The sequence below is a fragment of the Melopsittacus undulatus genome, chromosome Z (genome assembly GCF_012275295.1).
Source record: "Melopsittacus undulatus isolate bMelUnd1 chromosome Z, bMelUnd1.mat.Z, whole genome shotgun sequence".
Lineage (NCBI taxonomy): Eukaryota > Metazoa > Chordata > Aves > Psittaciformes > Psittaculidae > Melopsittacus > Melopsittacus undulatus.
The window spans coordinates 12,241,741-12,258,385 of NC_047557.1; the positions used below are offsets into that span (position 1 = coordinate 12,241,741).

The 16,645-nt window shown below is 38.9% G+C and overlaps 1 protein-coding gene across 1 annotated transcript in view; it reads right to left on the reverse strand.

Annotated features, from left to right (window-relative positions):
- Window positions 1-16,645, reverse strand: part of ADAMTS12 (ADAM metallopeptidase with thrombospondin type 1 motif 12) — a 168,195-nt gene that overhangs the window by 42,630 nt on the left and 108,920 nt on the right. Inside the window, exons 11-13 of the mRNA XM_031051603.2 lie at window positions 16,459-16,604; window positions 15,469-15,638; window positions 7,218-7,351 (exon numbers count right to left, since the gene is read on the reverse strand). Coding sequence (XP_030907463.2) covers window positions 7,218-7,351; window positions 15,469-15,638; window positions 16,459-16,604 — 450 coding nt within the window. The remainder of the gene's footprint in view (window positions 1-7,217; window positions 7,352-15,468; window positions 15,639-16,458; window positions 16,605-16,645) is intronic.

Consider the following 16,645-nt stretch of genomic DNA (forward strand, 5'->3'; position numbering starts at 1 on the left):
GCCTCTTGTGGCTGTCAGACAGTGCAGAACCTCTACTGCAGTCAAACCATCTGTCAAACAGAAACTCTTCAGCAGGCATGAACATTTATACACATGTCAGCTACATCTCCAGTTTGCTAGCATGGGAAAATGGGTCAAGGTAAAGTTCTGATAAAGACTGATTTTCCAGTTCATGATTGCTACAGGGAGAAACTAGAAAAAAAATTATTCACAATGAGTCAGGACAAAACTTCTTCCTTGCCCAAACAAAAAATTATGTGCACTAATGTTTTTAAACTTCAACCATATCTTCATTTGTTTTGGGGGTGTTTTATGCTTCTCTTTAAAAACTAGCAAGACTGCAGAACACAACCTCATATCCAGCACTTAATGGCTGTTAATAGTGTCTAAGATATTTGGAGGCCTAAATCACCCATCTCGTGATTTAGATGAATAGCTGTAAGTCTGATGGTATGTAAAGGTTTTCTCAGCTGATTTTTCTCAGTATAAGCTCTAAACTTATACTGCCAACTTGTCTAACCTGCCAACTTGTCTAACACCCTCATGATGTATGAAAATCTGGGTATCCCCTCTTTTGAAAAATCTGGATCTTATTTTACCTTCAGTACCTCAGTTACTGTAATATATAAGTTTCTAACAAGAAAATCCACCTATTAGACTAATCTAGGTATAAAGGCTGCTGCAATTCTCTTAATATTTTTCTGTCATTTGCAGCTTGAGAAACACCTGAACTTTTCCTCTATGTGCCAGTGATTTAATAAGAAGCTAAAGAAGCTGCAAAACCAGAAGCACGTAAAGGCCTCAAATTACAAATGGTGTTAAACCATTCTGCATCAGCCTCAGCTTCTCTCTCCTTTCAGAGAAGGCTACTTTCAAAAATGGGGAAGTTTTGTAATGTTTTCCACACAGACACATCTCAGCACCAAGGACCACGTTTACGAGCAGTACAGAATGTTACAGAGATAAGCACACATTAAGAAGGTAGCTACATTTTTGACTCCAAACATGTAGCTATTCAACCAAGGATGGATTTAATGAAGTATTTAAAGTACACAGACACCAATGCGATAAGTGCAGGATGTTTCTTTATCTTGCCAAGAGTTCAGATCTGACTCTTCACCTGCTACCTACAGATGCATCACAGTTTATATTTAACACTTCCTAAGAATTTAAAGAAGTGTGCAGCTATTTTCTTAAAGATATGCATTCTGCAGTGTCTTCACTACTAGTACATTTGTTAATCATCTACAAACAGTTAGTAAAGTCATTATTATCAGGTTTGTTATTAGACCAGAGGAGTAACCAGCCCCTCTGGAGAGTCCTGAAAGTTCAAGTTTATGTTCCATTCTGTCCACATATTCACTATTAAACGTAAAGTTGGGGAAAATGTGGAAATTGAATCCTTGCACTTCATGTTTTGCTATTTAAGTATTATTAATGAGTGTTTTGGAGTGTCTCTTTTGAGCTTCTTTTAAAAAAATGACAACTTCAAATTATACATATTTTACCAACTTAGCATTTTATGGTAAAAAATTGGTGCTCTTGAAAAGGTTTCTGTTCATCTTTATTTACTGTTCCTGCTTGTTTAAGTGGCTGCATCCAGAAATAACTTACCTGGTTCCCACTGTCAATCAGACATTTTGAAAGAAAAATCACTGAACATACTTCCCTTGTGGGTGTCACATAGTGTAAAAATCCCCAAATGCTGAACCAATTAGTCCCAAACTACTGCAGTGGCACAAGTAAATGAGTGGGGTGGCAGGTCCACAGTCTCATAACTTTCCTGTCTTTGGGGTGCTAATTAACAGCTCTGCATGGGTCATACCATCTCAGTCAGAATCAGCCGGAGTTTTCTCTACATTAATGGCATCAAAATATGGCATTGCTATGCCATAAAGGGAATACTTTGTCCCTTCCAGTTTTAACATGGAAGCATGTATTTTGTTTTTCCTCTGACATTTGAAACAGTTTGTATCTGATCAGAGTTCAGTCTTATCTATGCATGGTGGCACTGCAGATAACTGTGGCAAGGCAGGCAATTTACTGTGTTAGAGTAAATAAAGCCTTCATTTTATTCCCTAGCTCTGGGATGCTACTGGTAGTGCAATGATCTTCAGAGCTAGCAACAGGGCCTCATCTTTCAAGGCCATTAATAAACATCACAAAATGTATATTCTGATGTTTCAGACTAAACAGCAGTCATTCATTCTAAATACCTTTACACGAACTTTTATTGCCACTGGAGCAGTTTTACTTTCCCACTTCAGTGAGTATCATATTATTTCTGCCATCCATTCGTTTCTAAATACTTCCTCCTCCCTTTTACTTGCTTTCCTTGTTTTTCTGATTCTTCTGTATATACAGTGGCCATATTTTCTAAAACTGTTTTAAATAATCACGTGCCTCAACTTTGAAGACAAATTGCCTTTTAAAAGCGATAAGGAGACTAAACACAGGTCAAAAAACAAGCCAAAAAATAGCAGCAATTAGGCTCTAAATCTTTTGTATATTTGTGCACATATTTTTCATCTATTTGTATATAGGGTGCACATATTTCCCTGCGCACCCTCTGCCAGTGAAGCATGCTGTGCTACAGTAACCACTGTGTGCCACAGCAGGTGCAGTGCAAATCAGCACCCTTCCATGAAGCCCTTTGCCGTTGCCCCATTCACCAAGAGCCTTTTGGACCTGAGACTGGATTTATTTCTGGGCCCAGCACACAGTATGAAGGCAGAAATAATGACTTGAATTGCCTTGCTGCATTACAGGAGGTAGAAACAATTTCCTTCTTGCTGCTCAGTGTCTAAAGGAAAAAGCAGTCAGAGATACTACCCCTTTGCCACTTCCAGATGGAGAGAGTTTTGTGTCAGATTGGTAGCTGGGGGCAGATACAAAAGGTCTTTGCTGTTGCTGAATGGTACGGCCAGGGTGCACTGCCTGAATTACCAAAGTTATATGGATGCTACACTGAGCTTTTAAGCTCTTCCTTCTGTCTGTTTCTCCCACTTGTCTCCAAAGAAATAAATCATGTTCATTTCATGTTGGCCAAAGCATTGCCTTAAATGGGCAGAAACGTGTCCTGATGTGCCTATTTCCCTTATCATTTCTCTACATGGGTCTGAACCAATGTTCTGTTGGGCTAGCAGTGGGATAAGGAGACAGATCATAGTGACAGGTAGTAAAGCTACTGCAAAATATGTGAGATGTGAAACCTGCCTTTCAGCAAAAGAAAAAAAATTAGCAACGCATTTTCCTTTCTAGTATGACACAGCTGTGTAGTTCTCCAATACAATGTTAGTCTCTCAACGTAACAATTGTGAATTACCAGAGAGAACAGCTCACAGATTTGCATGACTGAAGGTCATTAAAGCCTATTAAAATTCTATTTGGAAAATGAATGCTTGCTAGAAACAGCAGAGATGCCAGATCCTCCATCCACAGTGTCTGCCCATTCTCAGAGCATACACCATGTATGTCTCCACTTTCAGATGATGCTATGGCTTTAATTTAACCAAACTCCTCAGTCATGTATATATCAGTGCTCAAGCAACATACTCTGATGGCAGTGCAGTATCTTTGCTTATCAGCACTGGGGAAGCAACAGACTGCTCTTGTAAGAATTAAAGTGTACTTGTGATGTATAATTTAAAACACAGGAAGAGATGGTATGTACTTTAAAGATCTTCTAAATAAATAGAAAAAGTGACACTCAAACAATGAGTATAGAGGAGGATGATTAAATAGCAAACCACTCATGGTATATCTTGATGATTTTAGATTAAATTACTAACAGATCTTGTTGACTCTCTCCACTCAAGGCTGTTTGTAAGTCAGCCATCATGGCAGGATGAGGTCTAAGCAGATACCTGAAGGAAGGCCAGACGAGGTCCAAATACAATAAAAAGATTAAGAGGACTCCATCTCTCATCTCCTTATTAACTGTTCCACTTGGAACAAAACATGATTGTAACTGAAGGCATGTAGATTTGAGATGCCACTTTGCAGCCACTGGCTCCAGCACTGAGTGATTTAACAGCATTGCACTGTTAGGCAAATCCTCTTCTGTGTAAGGACAAAGCTGAGAGAAGACCCAGCTATTATATATGCCAGATCTTCAATGAGTTAATATTTCTAGCTTGTCTTTGAATTTACGAGGCAAGTTCTAAAGGAATACCATACCAACAACACCTGACTGATAAGGCTTCCTTCTGCACTGAGGTATAGGCAGAACTTCTAAAAGATTAGAACCCAAATACTGAACAAGTAGACCAGCACTAGTGTCTGTCTGTACTTATTTCCCAATTGAAGATGCACATTACGGTTTTGCCAAGTGGCTAGGAAAGCATCAAGTACACCTCAGGTAGCTAAAATGAGGCATCTCAATCCACATTTAGCCATAAAAATAAGACAATTTTTTTTCTGATGCCTTTGAACACAACCATGGCAAACTACAAAATCAGATTGAAATCAGCTGAATTTAGGAGATTAAATCCTTGATTGAATCTATCTTGTTTTGACACATCCACTAAGAAAACTCTGAACTCAGTTGTTAAAAAAAATGTTACTTTGCACACCAAAAACATAAACTATATGGACAGTGGATCTAATGTACAACATGTCACCATTTTAACCTCTTGTGCAATTTCAGGCCTAAGGAAAGTATTATTTTAGCTCTATGAAGAAAGGTGATTTTGTGAGATACAGTACTGAAAGCCAGAACAGCATTTTAACAGACATTGCCACCAATGCTTGTGTGCACCTTTTTCACATCACTAATAACATGTTGCTATTGCAGTACAAGAATGACTTACCAGACTAATCATATTAAATTCACCATGACTTGTAATGTATGTATTGTGTTTAACTAGCTGGACTAAAATGCTAGTGAATTATATGGAAATACTTGAAAATGCTTCTCCTCAAGTGTTATCTTGGGTACCTATTTCAAATAAAAGCACATTGCCTTTTAGAAATGTGAGCAATGTGGGTTATATTCATAATTTGGTCTCATTTGTGGCAGCTGCATGATTATACTGTTCATGTTTCTGACTCTACTCTAGTTAAATCTGTTTATCCTAAGATGTGAAGCAGCAATCAACATGTGAAATTATGTCAAAATTGTATTTATGATAGCACCGGCACCTTGGATGAATTTTTTAGAAAGGCTTTGAGTCCCCAAAACTATTGATGCTAAAGTATATCTAATACCTACAAAATGCAATTAGAATTAGCTTTCCTTTCACCTCTGATTTATCTCTCCTGATTAATTAAATTTAGCTATTTCTAACAGGTATAAATTTGACTATCACAGACAAGGTTCAATACAGAAAGCATATGGAAACTAAAATTACTATAGTGAGCCCAGTCCACTTGGGCTGAAAATCAGAAAATAGAAGTGCAACATCATTAAGATAGCCTCTTGAGTGTACCACTTGGCCTCTTCCAAGGTCAAAAGCACAGACGTGGTATGCAGCATTGTCCTGGGTTCAGCAGTAGCAGTCATTTTTCTCCTTCTTAGTAGCTGGTGCAGTGCTGTGGTTTTGACTTTTGGCCTGGGAACAGTACTGATAACACCGATGTTTTTAGTTGCTGGTCAGTAACATTTAGTCTGACCAAGGACATTCTGAGTCTCATGCTCTGTCAGGGAGGAGGGGAAGCCAGGAGGAAGCAGAGACAGGACACCTGGCCCAAACTAACCAAAGAGGTATTCCATACCACAGTACATCATGCCCAGTATATAAACTGGGGGCAGTTACCTGGAAAGGTTAGATCACTGCTCGGTCAGGCTGAGTATTGGTTGGCAAGTGGTGAGCGGCTGTATTCTCTTCCCTTGTTATTTCCTTTATCATTAGTATTATTGGTGATAGCAGTAGTGGTTTGTGTTATACCTTAGTTACTGGACTGTTGTTATCTCAATCTGTGGGAGTTACATTCTTTTGATTCTCCTCCCCATCCCTCTAGGAGGGGTGAGAGAGTGACCTGGTTCTGAATTACTGACTGGACTTAAACCACGACAAGCATTTACTATGCACTTCAGCCTGCTAAAAATGTGTTTCCGCCTGTCTTGAGCTGTTCAAGTCCATGTAGGGTCTTTCACCATGATAGTTAAAAGGCCCATCCTGTCTCAGTAAAGTCAAGCAGAATCTCTTCCCTGTGAATTTGAGCAGGGTCTTGGTAACCCACTTTCACAAATGCATGTCCAGCTAGGAAAGCTTAAAACAAATCTTTTATTGCTGCTCTCTTAAGGCACTGGCATTCTACCAAAACAGAAAGTCTTCAGAGAGGGTATACTAATGACCTATTAAAAATGCAGTTTCCATCACTAGAAGTCTTCAAGAAAAGAATGTAAAAAATGTCAAAAAGGGAACATTATTCTCTAAAGAGATGCAACATGACTTCTTGAAGTCCCATCTAGTTGCATTTTTATACGATACAGTGACTTAAGACATACAATCCAAATCTCCCTACAGTAAGCTAATATAATTTCCACAAGACACCAAGTCCTGCTTTTGTTTCCAAAGATTTTAAAGCAAAAAGCTATCAGGCTTCAAGGGGCATAGCATACAAATCCCCAATTTGGAGAAATAAACTGTTGTAAATACATCCCCTACAAGTAAAGTACTAATTTTGTTTATGAGAAATTCACTAACACCTAATTCACTAAATTAGGACTGTGGATATTATAGAATTTACAAGAACACACCTTCAAATGCCACAAACAAACATCATCCTAAACACCTGCTATCAAGATGCAAAATATGCAGAGAATGTTAATTCTTCACTTCTGAATGATATACCCTGTGTTTGCCTGTTATTTCATTGTACAGCATTATTCAATTTATTATTGTAAACTAAAATAATTTTTACTACAACAAGTCAGTTCAGAACTCCTCCATAATGTGTAATGTTAAACTGAAACAAACAGATTTTTTTACATTCATGTTTTAGAATAATGGAAGAAGAAGAGAGATATTAGAAGGTACCAGAAGTAATAAGCACTCAGGTTTAATGGATTAATTAAAAAGGATGGAAACAACTGTCATGTCTACTCGGAAAAGCTGTTTCTACAAACCTATTCCCATGATCATTGAGAATGTGGTAAAATGGAGTACTTGGCCTCAATCCTCAAAATTTTTTTTAATCTGCCCATAAAAAGTTTTCCCAAAACTTTATAGAATAAAATTGTAGAGAAAGAAACATGCAAACATACCCAATACCTTACACATGCCATTAATACAGATATCTCGGCTGTGTCTTCCTTCAAAGCAAGGAGTACCATCAGTGACTGCATCAAGCATCTTTTCTGAAAAATGGCCATCTACTGGGCGACAGTGGAGCTCACAGGGGTTTGCTGAAAAGAAAACAAAGATGCTTTCTCAGAAAATACTTTAGTGGGACACTGAACTGCAATGCACAAGGAATGACATTATGTTTTTACTCCATCATCCACTCTTTTTCCCTGGCATTTGATAGAAATGGCGTAATTAGAAGTTAGCAGAGAGACGGTTGTATTGCTAAAGACAGTGACAAGGCCTGATAAATGCCACTTGTGGACTTCTAGAAGCTGCTGGAGACTGGTGCCCTCATGCTTCCATGCTCTCAATCACTGGTATGTTTACAGGCAGCTGGCTGAGTCAAGCAGTAATGAGGCCCTTAGCTGTGATGGAGAAAGGGACAGAAAAACAGTAAAACCAGCTGTCATCATTGAGGGGAAAGGAGGAATCTGGGGATGAGATTGACAAAGATACTGAAAAGCAACAGTTTTCCATCAGCTGATGACTGATTTCAGAGGTAATTTACAGCTTTTCACCACTGCTGCCAGTATTCCTCAGAGAGCAGTCAAGTGGTTGTTTCTGATATTCTGCATGTCAGTAGTGTCATATCAGCGCTTATTTTCAGCTATATGCTTCCAATTAATAAATAATTTCAAACACTGGACTTTTTTCCTGGTTGGTGACTTATGAAATTGGTGATTCTGACAGGATGCAGGCTGCTCTTGGATAGATGTGCAAGGAAGCAACAGGGGAGAGAAAAACTGCAGCAAAAGTAATCTGTGGGTTTCTGAAGCAATATTCCCTATAATGGGCCAGCCTTAGCCTATTCAACCCATGGAGTAAGAACAGCCAAACACACGCTGCTCTGGCCTCTTAAACACTGGTCCTTTGGAATGAGAAATTTTGAAATCATGGCTTCAGTTAAAGGACACAAGTTTGATAAATAAGTTGTGCACATGGAAAATGAGTTAGAACTGAATCCAGTATCAAAGGAAAGACAGATTTATAATCCTTACCCATGCAGCACTCCGTGGAAACCATCCAGCAGATACAGAGCTATCTGCATGGAAAAGAGTAATTCACTGTCATATCAATGAGGGACAGCAACAGAGGACCCGTCTTCTTGTTTTGTTCTGTTCCAAGACCCCAGTCTAACCATGCGTCACAGCACTTTGTTCATGCTCAGCAAGCTGAAATGATTTGCTGAGCAAACCAGTAGGCCTTAAAACTGCCAGTCTATAAGGACTTCAAGGCACTATTCTTGAGTGATTTTAATACAATCTCCCTGTGTGCTGCAGAGGTGCCTCTGCTGAGACACAACTTCATTGTGTGCATGACAGAGCCAACAGAAGTTGCTTCCTTCATCTCAGAAGGATGAAGCATAACTATGTATCTTCTGCATCCTGGCTAATGAATTTCTTTCTTCCTCTTCCTTTTGTCTCGATTTGGCTTGTTTCATACAAAGGACTGTGTTTAAAATTGAAGGAATTTCTGCTAATGAGAGAATTTCAAAGTTTCAGTAATGCAAAAAACCTAAACAATTTCCTACAAACAGATTTACTCCTTCGGAGGGGAAAATTTGCTCTCCTTGCTCTGGTTTATAGAGCCCAACACTTTCACAACACCATGCAGTGCACAAAAGTGACTGCAGCTCCGGCTCCCGAAGTACTTGCAACTTGGAGACTGAATCCTACACAGCTTGAGCTTTAAATCTATGAAACTTATTGATGTAGGCAGGATCTCTAGAGAAGTGGCATCCAAAAAATAAAAAGGGGCACTAAAGGAAATCCAAAACCTGAATGAGGACTTTTGTGTTTTCCCTCTTGTCAGTGGAGCTAAAATGGAATCTCAGCACTGACAATAATGTTGTGCTTGTAGCTTCTCAAAGTTGCCTTCATAGGCAACAGAGTGATTAGAGGCAGAGGACACACATGGACCAACATTATAAAACTGCTGGAATTCAAGGTGACATGAGTCATGTTCAAGAATATTAATAGAGATGGAGCTACATAAGAGTCTCAGTCAAGAACATTAAATCTGTAATCCTTACCAGCCCTCAGCCCCTCTGTGAAAACTGCCAGTCATAACATCCATCATTTGTTCTGATAAGAGCCGTCATGATAAGTAATACAAGTAATTTTACTTCTATCTGCAGAAATTATTTTCTGGCCATGTAGCTAGTTTGATTATTTTAGTGCTCTAAATTTTGTTCCATTTTGCTTACCTTATCAATGCACCTTTTTAAACACAAGGCACAATACTCTTATAGAAAGGAGAATTCCAGAATTACATCTAGTCTGTTACCTGCAGAGAATCAGTCCTAACTGACAAAGAGTTTGCAGAAACCCATTTCAGCTTTTACACTGGTCATAATGAAATACATGTAGAGCAACAGTTTGATATCGGTACCTCGTCCATAGTTGTGTGTGTGGACATAGCAAGATGGTATTCAATTTCATTTCAGAAATCAATGAGCAAGAAAAAGCAGGCAGTGCTGTCTGCTGACGTTAACTCATACCTATGATATTCTAAGAATATAACTCAGAAAAAGTTTGTAGAGAAAGATAACTCCCTTGATAAGCCAAAATAAAAAGTAAAAATACATAACAAGGAAACTTTCAGACTTCCAAAGGTTTGTGATTCAAAGAAGAGTTTTCTGGACATGAAAGCTTTCCTGATATTTCTAACTCTAGCAACTGACCTAAAATTAGATCCTACCTGTATCCACAAATTTTGTATTGCTTTTCTTCCCATCAGTTTTCTGCTGAACACCACTGCAAGTGAGAGGACACTGCTCCCTCCCAACAAACTCAATCCTATCCAATATTTATACTCCTGCCATCATTCTTTAATTTATTTTGGTATTTCATGTGCATAGACGGCTGGTCAGGGCACAGTACCCTAGCACTGTATTAGCTATCCATTTTCTAAAATTATTTGCTTACCTATCATTCTTTTACAGCTGAGCAAAGGAACCTGACAAAAGATCAGGGCTCTATTATTCCAGGACTGTAAACTAGCTGTACTAGAATCAGCCACTGTCCTTAAAAAGTCTAAGATTTTAGACACGAGACTATATAAGTGTACGGAGTACTTTTGTCTCCTGTTTTCAGAAGGTGAACTGACACACAAGGAAAATAAACACGTTTCCCAAAGCAATGGAAGAACTTGAAAGCCAAGACTGCCATTGAATTCAGGTTTTCTAAAACTTACTTCAGTCCTGAAAATCTAAAAAAGACTAAATTGAGATAAATATGAGCACTAGAGTTGCTCAGAAGGAACTCATCAAAGCAGCTAGCTTAGTTTCAATTACTTCAGCAAATTTGATTGATTCATGATGAGACATTAACAAAAAGGTTGTCATCTGAGTAACTTTTAGGCCAAAATATACAGGAATTCTTGCAATCCAGCACATGCCTGAAACACTATATCTAATCTACAAACACTGAGTAATAAATGTGTTCGCACAAAGCTGGACCAGGAAAAGCACATTGAATGAGCGATTTCAGCCTGAGTAAATCATTCAGAGATGATTTCTGCCTGAGTAAAGCCTACAGAATTTTACCCATCCTTCCACACCAAAGTAGAATCAAAGCTACTTCTCCTGCATAGCCTGTATTTATATCCTCAGTGATAGTAGTAATTCCTCAAACCCTATAGGTAAGCTGCTCTAATGTTTAACCACCCACAAAGCAATTAAGATTTCTTAATGTGTAACCTAAAGTTCCCTCGTGTTGCTTTGACTGTTTCTGCTTGTTCTACCTTTCACAATACGAAGAACTGCTAGATCCATCTCTCTCTGAGGACTCCTGTACTGCTTAAGTGAAGAGAATGGAAAACTGTGGTATGAAGTGACAGAGAACTTGATGTCAAATCCAAGTTTGAAAGCAGAAGAGCTATATTCAAACAGGTGGTGTAAGACCATGGGGTACTGATTATCAAAGTCAGTAAACCAGGGCACAAAACTGCTTGGATCTCCACACCTTTTTTCAGACCCAAGCATGGAGCCATGCAGTCTTGCTAGCCTGTATGTCTATGAGCTCAGGGATATGCATGCTAAATACCCTAAGAAAATCTCTTGAGGCAGTTGGCATATAACACACTCCATTTTCTCTTTTTCTAGAAAAAAACTTGTTTTTCTCAATCTGTGTTTTTCAAATAACTGGACTTCCATGTTGCTTTCCTGTAAACCTCCTCCAGCTTGGCTGAATGCTTCCAGCAGTGTGTTGTTCCTAGCTGGACATAAGATTTTACCTGAGGTGCCACCAATACTTGGCAGGCTATAAAAATTACATCCTGTTTTTTACCTGTAGTGCCCATATCCTGAACCAAGATTATGGTGCAGATTTGAACAGATTCAAGATCAATCCTCTAATAGATAGAAGAAACCAAGATGTCATGGAATCCCAAGACACAGAACTCCTGTAAGTGCCCAGTGACTAGGTAAGTCACTGTAATCAGAATGGGACTGAGGAAGCAAACCAGCAAAGCTGAGTACAAATCCTAGAATTCAGGCATGTGGGTTTTTTTCCCCCTGTACATTACAATGGAGTTCAGATTTACCAAGTGTAAACAGAGCAACACAAAGATAAACAGGAAGGAACATATTTACTTCCCACTTTAAATTTCTTTCCTCACAGTTGACTCCCATGAGTTCACCTGCAGGAAGGATTCAGCTTAACCTGAGTGAGAAGGATGTGATTAATGTGCCTGCCAGCAGAAGATAAGGATTCAGTATTTTTTTTCTAATTCACAAGGAAGAAAAGAACTGGGCCTCTTCTCTTCAAATTCTCACCTCTTGAGAATGCAAAATTGTCTGAGGAAATCCAAACCAAAGAATATTAGAAAATAAAACTACCAAACACATACAAAACAGGGGGAAAAATAGCTGAGTCAAAGCTACTTTATCACTTTAATCAAGCTTGGATCTCCAAAAGGAAGTTTACTTTCAAACCAGTTGATAGTAAAACATTATCTCTTGCTGTTAACTCAGCCCCTGTGACTGTATCAGTAGACATCTTACTCAATATACAGACATATATTGGAAGAAATATGACATATAAAACACAACGTAACTCCTATCTGTCAGTATATGAGATGATCCTGACACTGACTTAGAAAAGAAAGACATGATTCAGTGTAGGACTCATACTTAGTACAGGGAAGTTAAGTACTAAGAAGCTATTAGATTCAAGTGAGTGTAATTTGTCAAATGGTATGGAATAAATGTGTGGGGTCACAATTCACAAAATGTCCTGGTCAGAAGTGCTGGTTTCTTTAGCCGTCTTTGCTTGGAAGACTCACTTCACCTGAAGACTCCTTGGGATAATCAGGTGCTTAAGCTGGAGCACACGGCTTTCTGTGCTCCACAGCTAATCCACAATAAGACTATACAAATTCCCCAATAGGTCCAAATCCATTGAAAACAGAAGGAAAAAAATCTCAATTAGTACCTTAAATATAGTTAGCCTTGGTAACAGCAGGATGTCATTCACTGACTTTCTTCTAGGTTGTTTGTTAAAGCTGCCTGTTGTATCTTGCCTCATAAGCTATTATAAAAAAAAGTATTTGTCCTCTATTGAAGGTACAATGTACCCAACAGGAAAAGGACATTATTACAGTGTTTAATTACACAACACTCATTAGAACTGGCTTATGTAAGCTAAGAAATTAAAGCCAGGAAAAATTGTGACCATCTAGATAATTTACAGTTTTTCCAGCAGGATGAAGGAACACAGAATGTCTAAAATGTCACAAAATGTTTAGCTATGGGTTTCACCTCCTTAACTAGATGCTTCCACACAGTCTGCTCCTGAAGGACTGCACACCACTGAAGGGACCCATGCTGGAGCAGTCTGCTCCTGAAGGATGTACCCCATGGAGGGAGCCAGACTGGAGCAGTTTGTGAAGAACTGCAGCCTATGGGAAGGAATCACATTGGAACAGTTCACAGGTAACCATATCCCATGGCAGGGACCCCACACTGGAGCAGGGGAAGAGTGTGAGGAATCCTTCCCTGAGGAGGAAGGAGCAGCAGAGGCAATGTGTGATGAACTGACCACTATTTCTATTCCCTAGCCCACTGCACCACTCAGAGGGAGAAGGCAGAAAAATTAGGAGTGAAGTTGATCCTGGAAAAAAGGAAGGGGTGGAGGGAAAAGTGTGAGTGATGTGAAAAGTCTTTGAAATAGGATTGCACCATATAAAAGGAAAAGCAAGGGAAGCTTGTGTACACCAAGAAAGTTTGGTGTACATTTGCTAGACATGGTGATAAGTCTCCAGAGCCCTGAAACATCATCTTTTTTTTTTGGGGGGGTGGAAATCCAAGACAAACACAAGAAAGGCTCAAACTGCTCCATCTCACAAAGAGAGCACTGTTTTATGACCTTCTGGAGTTATTTGCCCAGAAGCCTTTTAGCAACCAAGTGAAGATGAAAGAAAATCTGAAACTGAAATGGGAAGAAAAACTCTTGGGTGTATTTCAGTGCTGTGTTAACTCTGGCTCAACATGACTGGAAGCAGTGCACCCACCCACCCTTAATCATATAATGATGATATCAGGTGAAGGATCAGCACACAATTTGGCTTAGATTAGAGTTCCCAGAAAAACCTGCCTACCTGAGGAAGCCAGGATTTTTGAAAGTTAAGAGTTTAACATCAAGAAAACACTTCAAACGTTGTTAATGGAATGTAAGAATGAAGTTACAAACATTAAGGACCTCATAGATCAGGAGGGAGATGTGTAACTATAGATTGAAATTCTGGCTGCCAAGAAAATGGGTAAAAACAGTCAAAAAGCTTCTTAAGGCAGAGAAAAAATATATTTCCTTGGTATTTGACAGACTTTTGCAAAAGGTCACTGAAACCTAGGATGTTCCAGATGAAATTAGGCTCAACAATGCCGCATTTTAAAGTAAATAGTTTGCCTGTAAAGCTCAAATTGGCTCTTTCTGAAATATGGCATGGACACACCATAATAGACATGCCTTCCAGTGTGCAGGAAGCATTTTATTCATGATTCTTAATGCCTTTTAGTAGCAGACCTGCAACAAATACACATGCAGAACTACCAGTTCCATAGCACTGCCCTAGAGAAGACATGAACAGAACTAAGGCTGTACCCTGCAGCAATACATTAACAGTGAGGACTGAAATTCCAGTCCTCTGAGACAGGAGAGTGCAGAAAACAGCTTATGAGTCTGCAGAATACATTTTATAGGTTTGGCTTTTGACTAAGTCTTATGCTGTTAGTATTTATCATGGTTTGTTTTACTGGAAGTTCTTCCAAAAAAATCTTTCTATCAACCATATTTTCTTTTATCATTTTCCTGGAAGTCTGTCTGCTCCAGGTTTATCTTCTATGGTGTGTTTGTTAGATGAAATTGAAACAGTAGCTGAACTTTAGGAAACCTATTTAGAACTGGCAATAACTGTGAAAATGCAATAAACATCTCTACAATACCATTGGCTGAATCTTGAGCTTCACTTCCCTAGCTGGTCTATTAAAAAGAATAATCATATTGCTAGCTTCTACTGGATAATCTACACTTTACATTTATGCATACATCAAGAATCAAGCTGCATGGTAGTAACTATTACCCCTGGGTTTAGTAGCTAGCTGTTACAAAGCAAGTTGTAAGGCAGAGGCATCATTCTGTCTCTACAATACAGGGCAATACAATACTGAACCTGTTGAGGTATTACTTCCTTGGTGTTGTGCCAAGGTATACTTACCATACAGATCTGAGTCTGGAAGTAGTAAAGTACCATTTGTGCAATGAACAGTTCTGCTTATTGGGTGCAGTGATGCTGCAGGCCCAAACATGCAGCTTTACACTATACTACTGTACTTCTGTGGTTCTGTGGTTGACAAAAGATAGTTCAGGTCTATCCTGAACTATTAGTATAAATGTAACTTCCAATAGCTTTTCTTAGTGCAATATCCTTACAGGAACTAGTCCAGTTACAATCACAGCCATTATTACCACAGCTTTGCTAAAACAGCTGTGTGTGGAGAATACTTGCCTTTGTGTATACACAAAAGGCACACCTGCATATGGAGGCACACCAGATTTTTCTCTCTGATCAATTAAAAGACTTGTAATTCAGTGACTTCTTGCCCTTGTAGGGATTTCTCATAGGTCTGTAAATCTGACTTTTTATGCAAGATATTAGAAGATTTGTAGCTTCATACCTGTGTTATAAATGGGAACCCAGTGGTAGAATTCATTCTGGTAGGGAACTGTATCAAATTCACTGCACTGCATCTGACGAAAGGTTGGCAAGTCTTTCCGGCAGGGGCTGATGTTACACATGCGATAGCGTTTTCTTTCTCCAGTGCAGTAGTCTCCTCCAAATTGTGGCCTAGAAAAGGAACATCCAGACTGTGACATGAGATTCTGGGTTAAAAACAGTTTTAAAAGAGCAATGTCTTTCAGGTTCCAGTGGGATAACAAGGTGAATTTGAATCCTTAGCAGGATAGAGATAACACTCACATGTTCAAGTACCCAAACACATCAGTATGGAGCACAGAGATCTAGAAAAAAAATGTATAACAAAGAAGTGCTGAGCCTAAAGTATTGCCTGGCTGAGCTTAAAACAAATTAACCTATCAAATCAACTTCCCCAAAACACCGTATTTTCAAGAATGTTTGATAGTTCTAGAAAAGCCAAGTGATTTTTGCTGTTAGGCACCCTCTTTAGTGATTTCTGAAAATTATATGAACTTAGATATGTGTTAGACAATTCTGCTTTTCGTATTCTGTACCTATCAGCTCCTGTCTGAAAAAAAGCTGATGACTAGAACAGATCATACACAGTTAAGTCCTTGATTTCCCTCAGAACAGATCACTAGATATTGCTCTCACCCAGTGTTTCAGGCCATTTATTTATTCATAATGGTATTATTAAAGCAACATTTCTATTATTTCTGCAAAGCCTGAAGATTAAATAACAGTTTTGGGGCTTTTTAAATTTTGTGTAGAAATAAGCTCCATGGAGGGTAAGGATTTAAGAATATAAAATGAGGTAATGAGTTTCACACAGGTATGCTTAACTAGGAAAAAGTTCAGGGTCTGTCTTGCTGTGTCACCTGATGTATCATCTCATACAAGAGCTTCCATTGTCATAAGTGTCTCAGAGATCTTGAATGAAAAGTAAGAAAAGATTGTGCACTCAGCTTACTCTGGATTATCGCAGGGTCTCTCTGCACTCTGAACTCCTGCCCCACATGTCCTTGTGCAATGGGACCAGGATGACCAAACACCCCATCCGCCATGGATTGCTTCAGGAGTCTTGCCTACTGTAATGCACTCACCAGAAAAGCACCACTGAAGAGAGAAGAGGAAGGACAAACAGCTTAAGACCATTG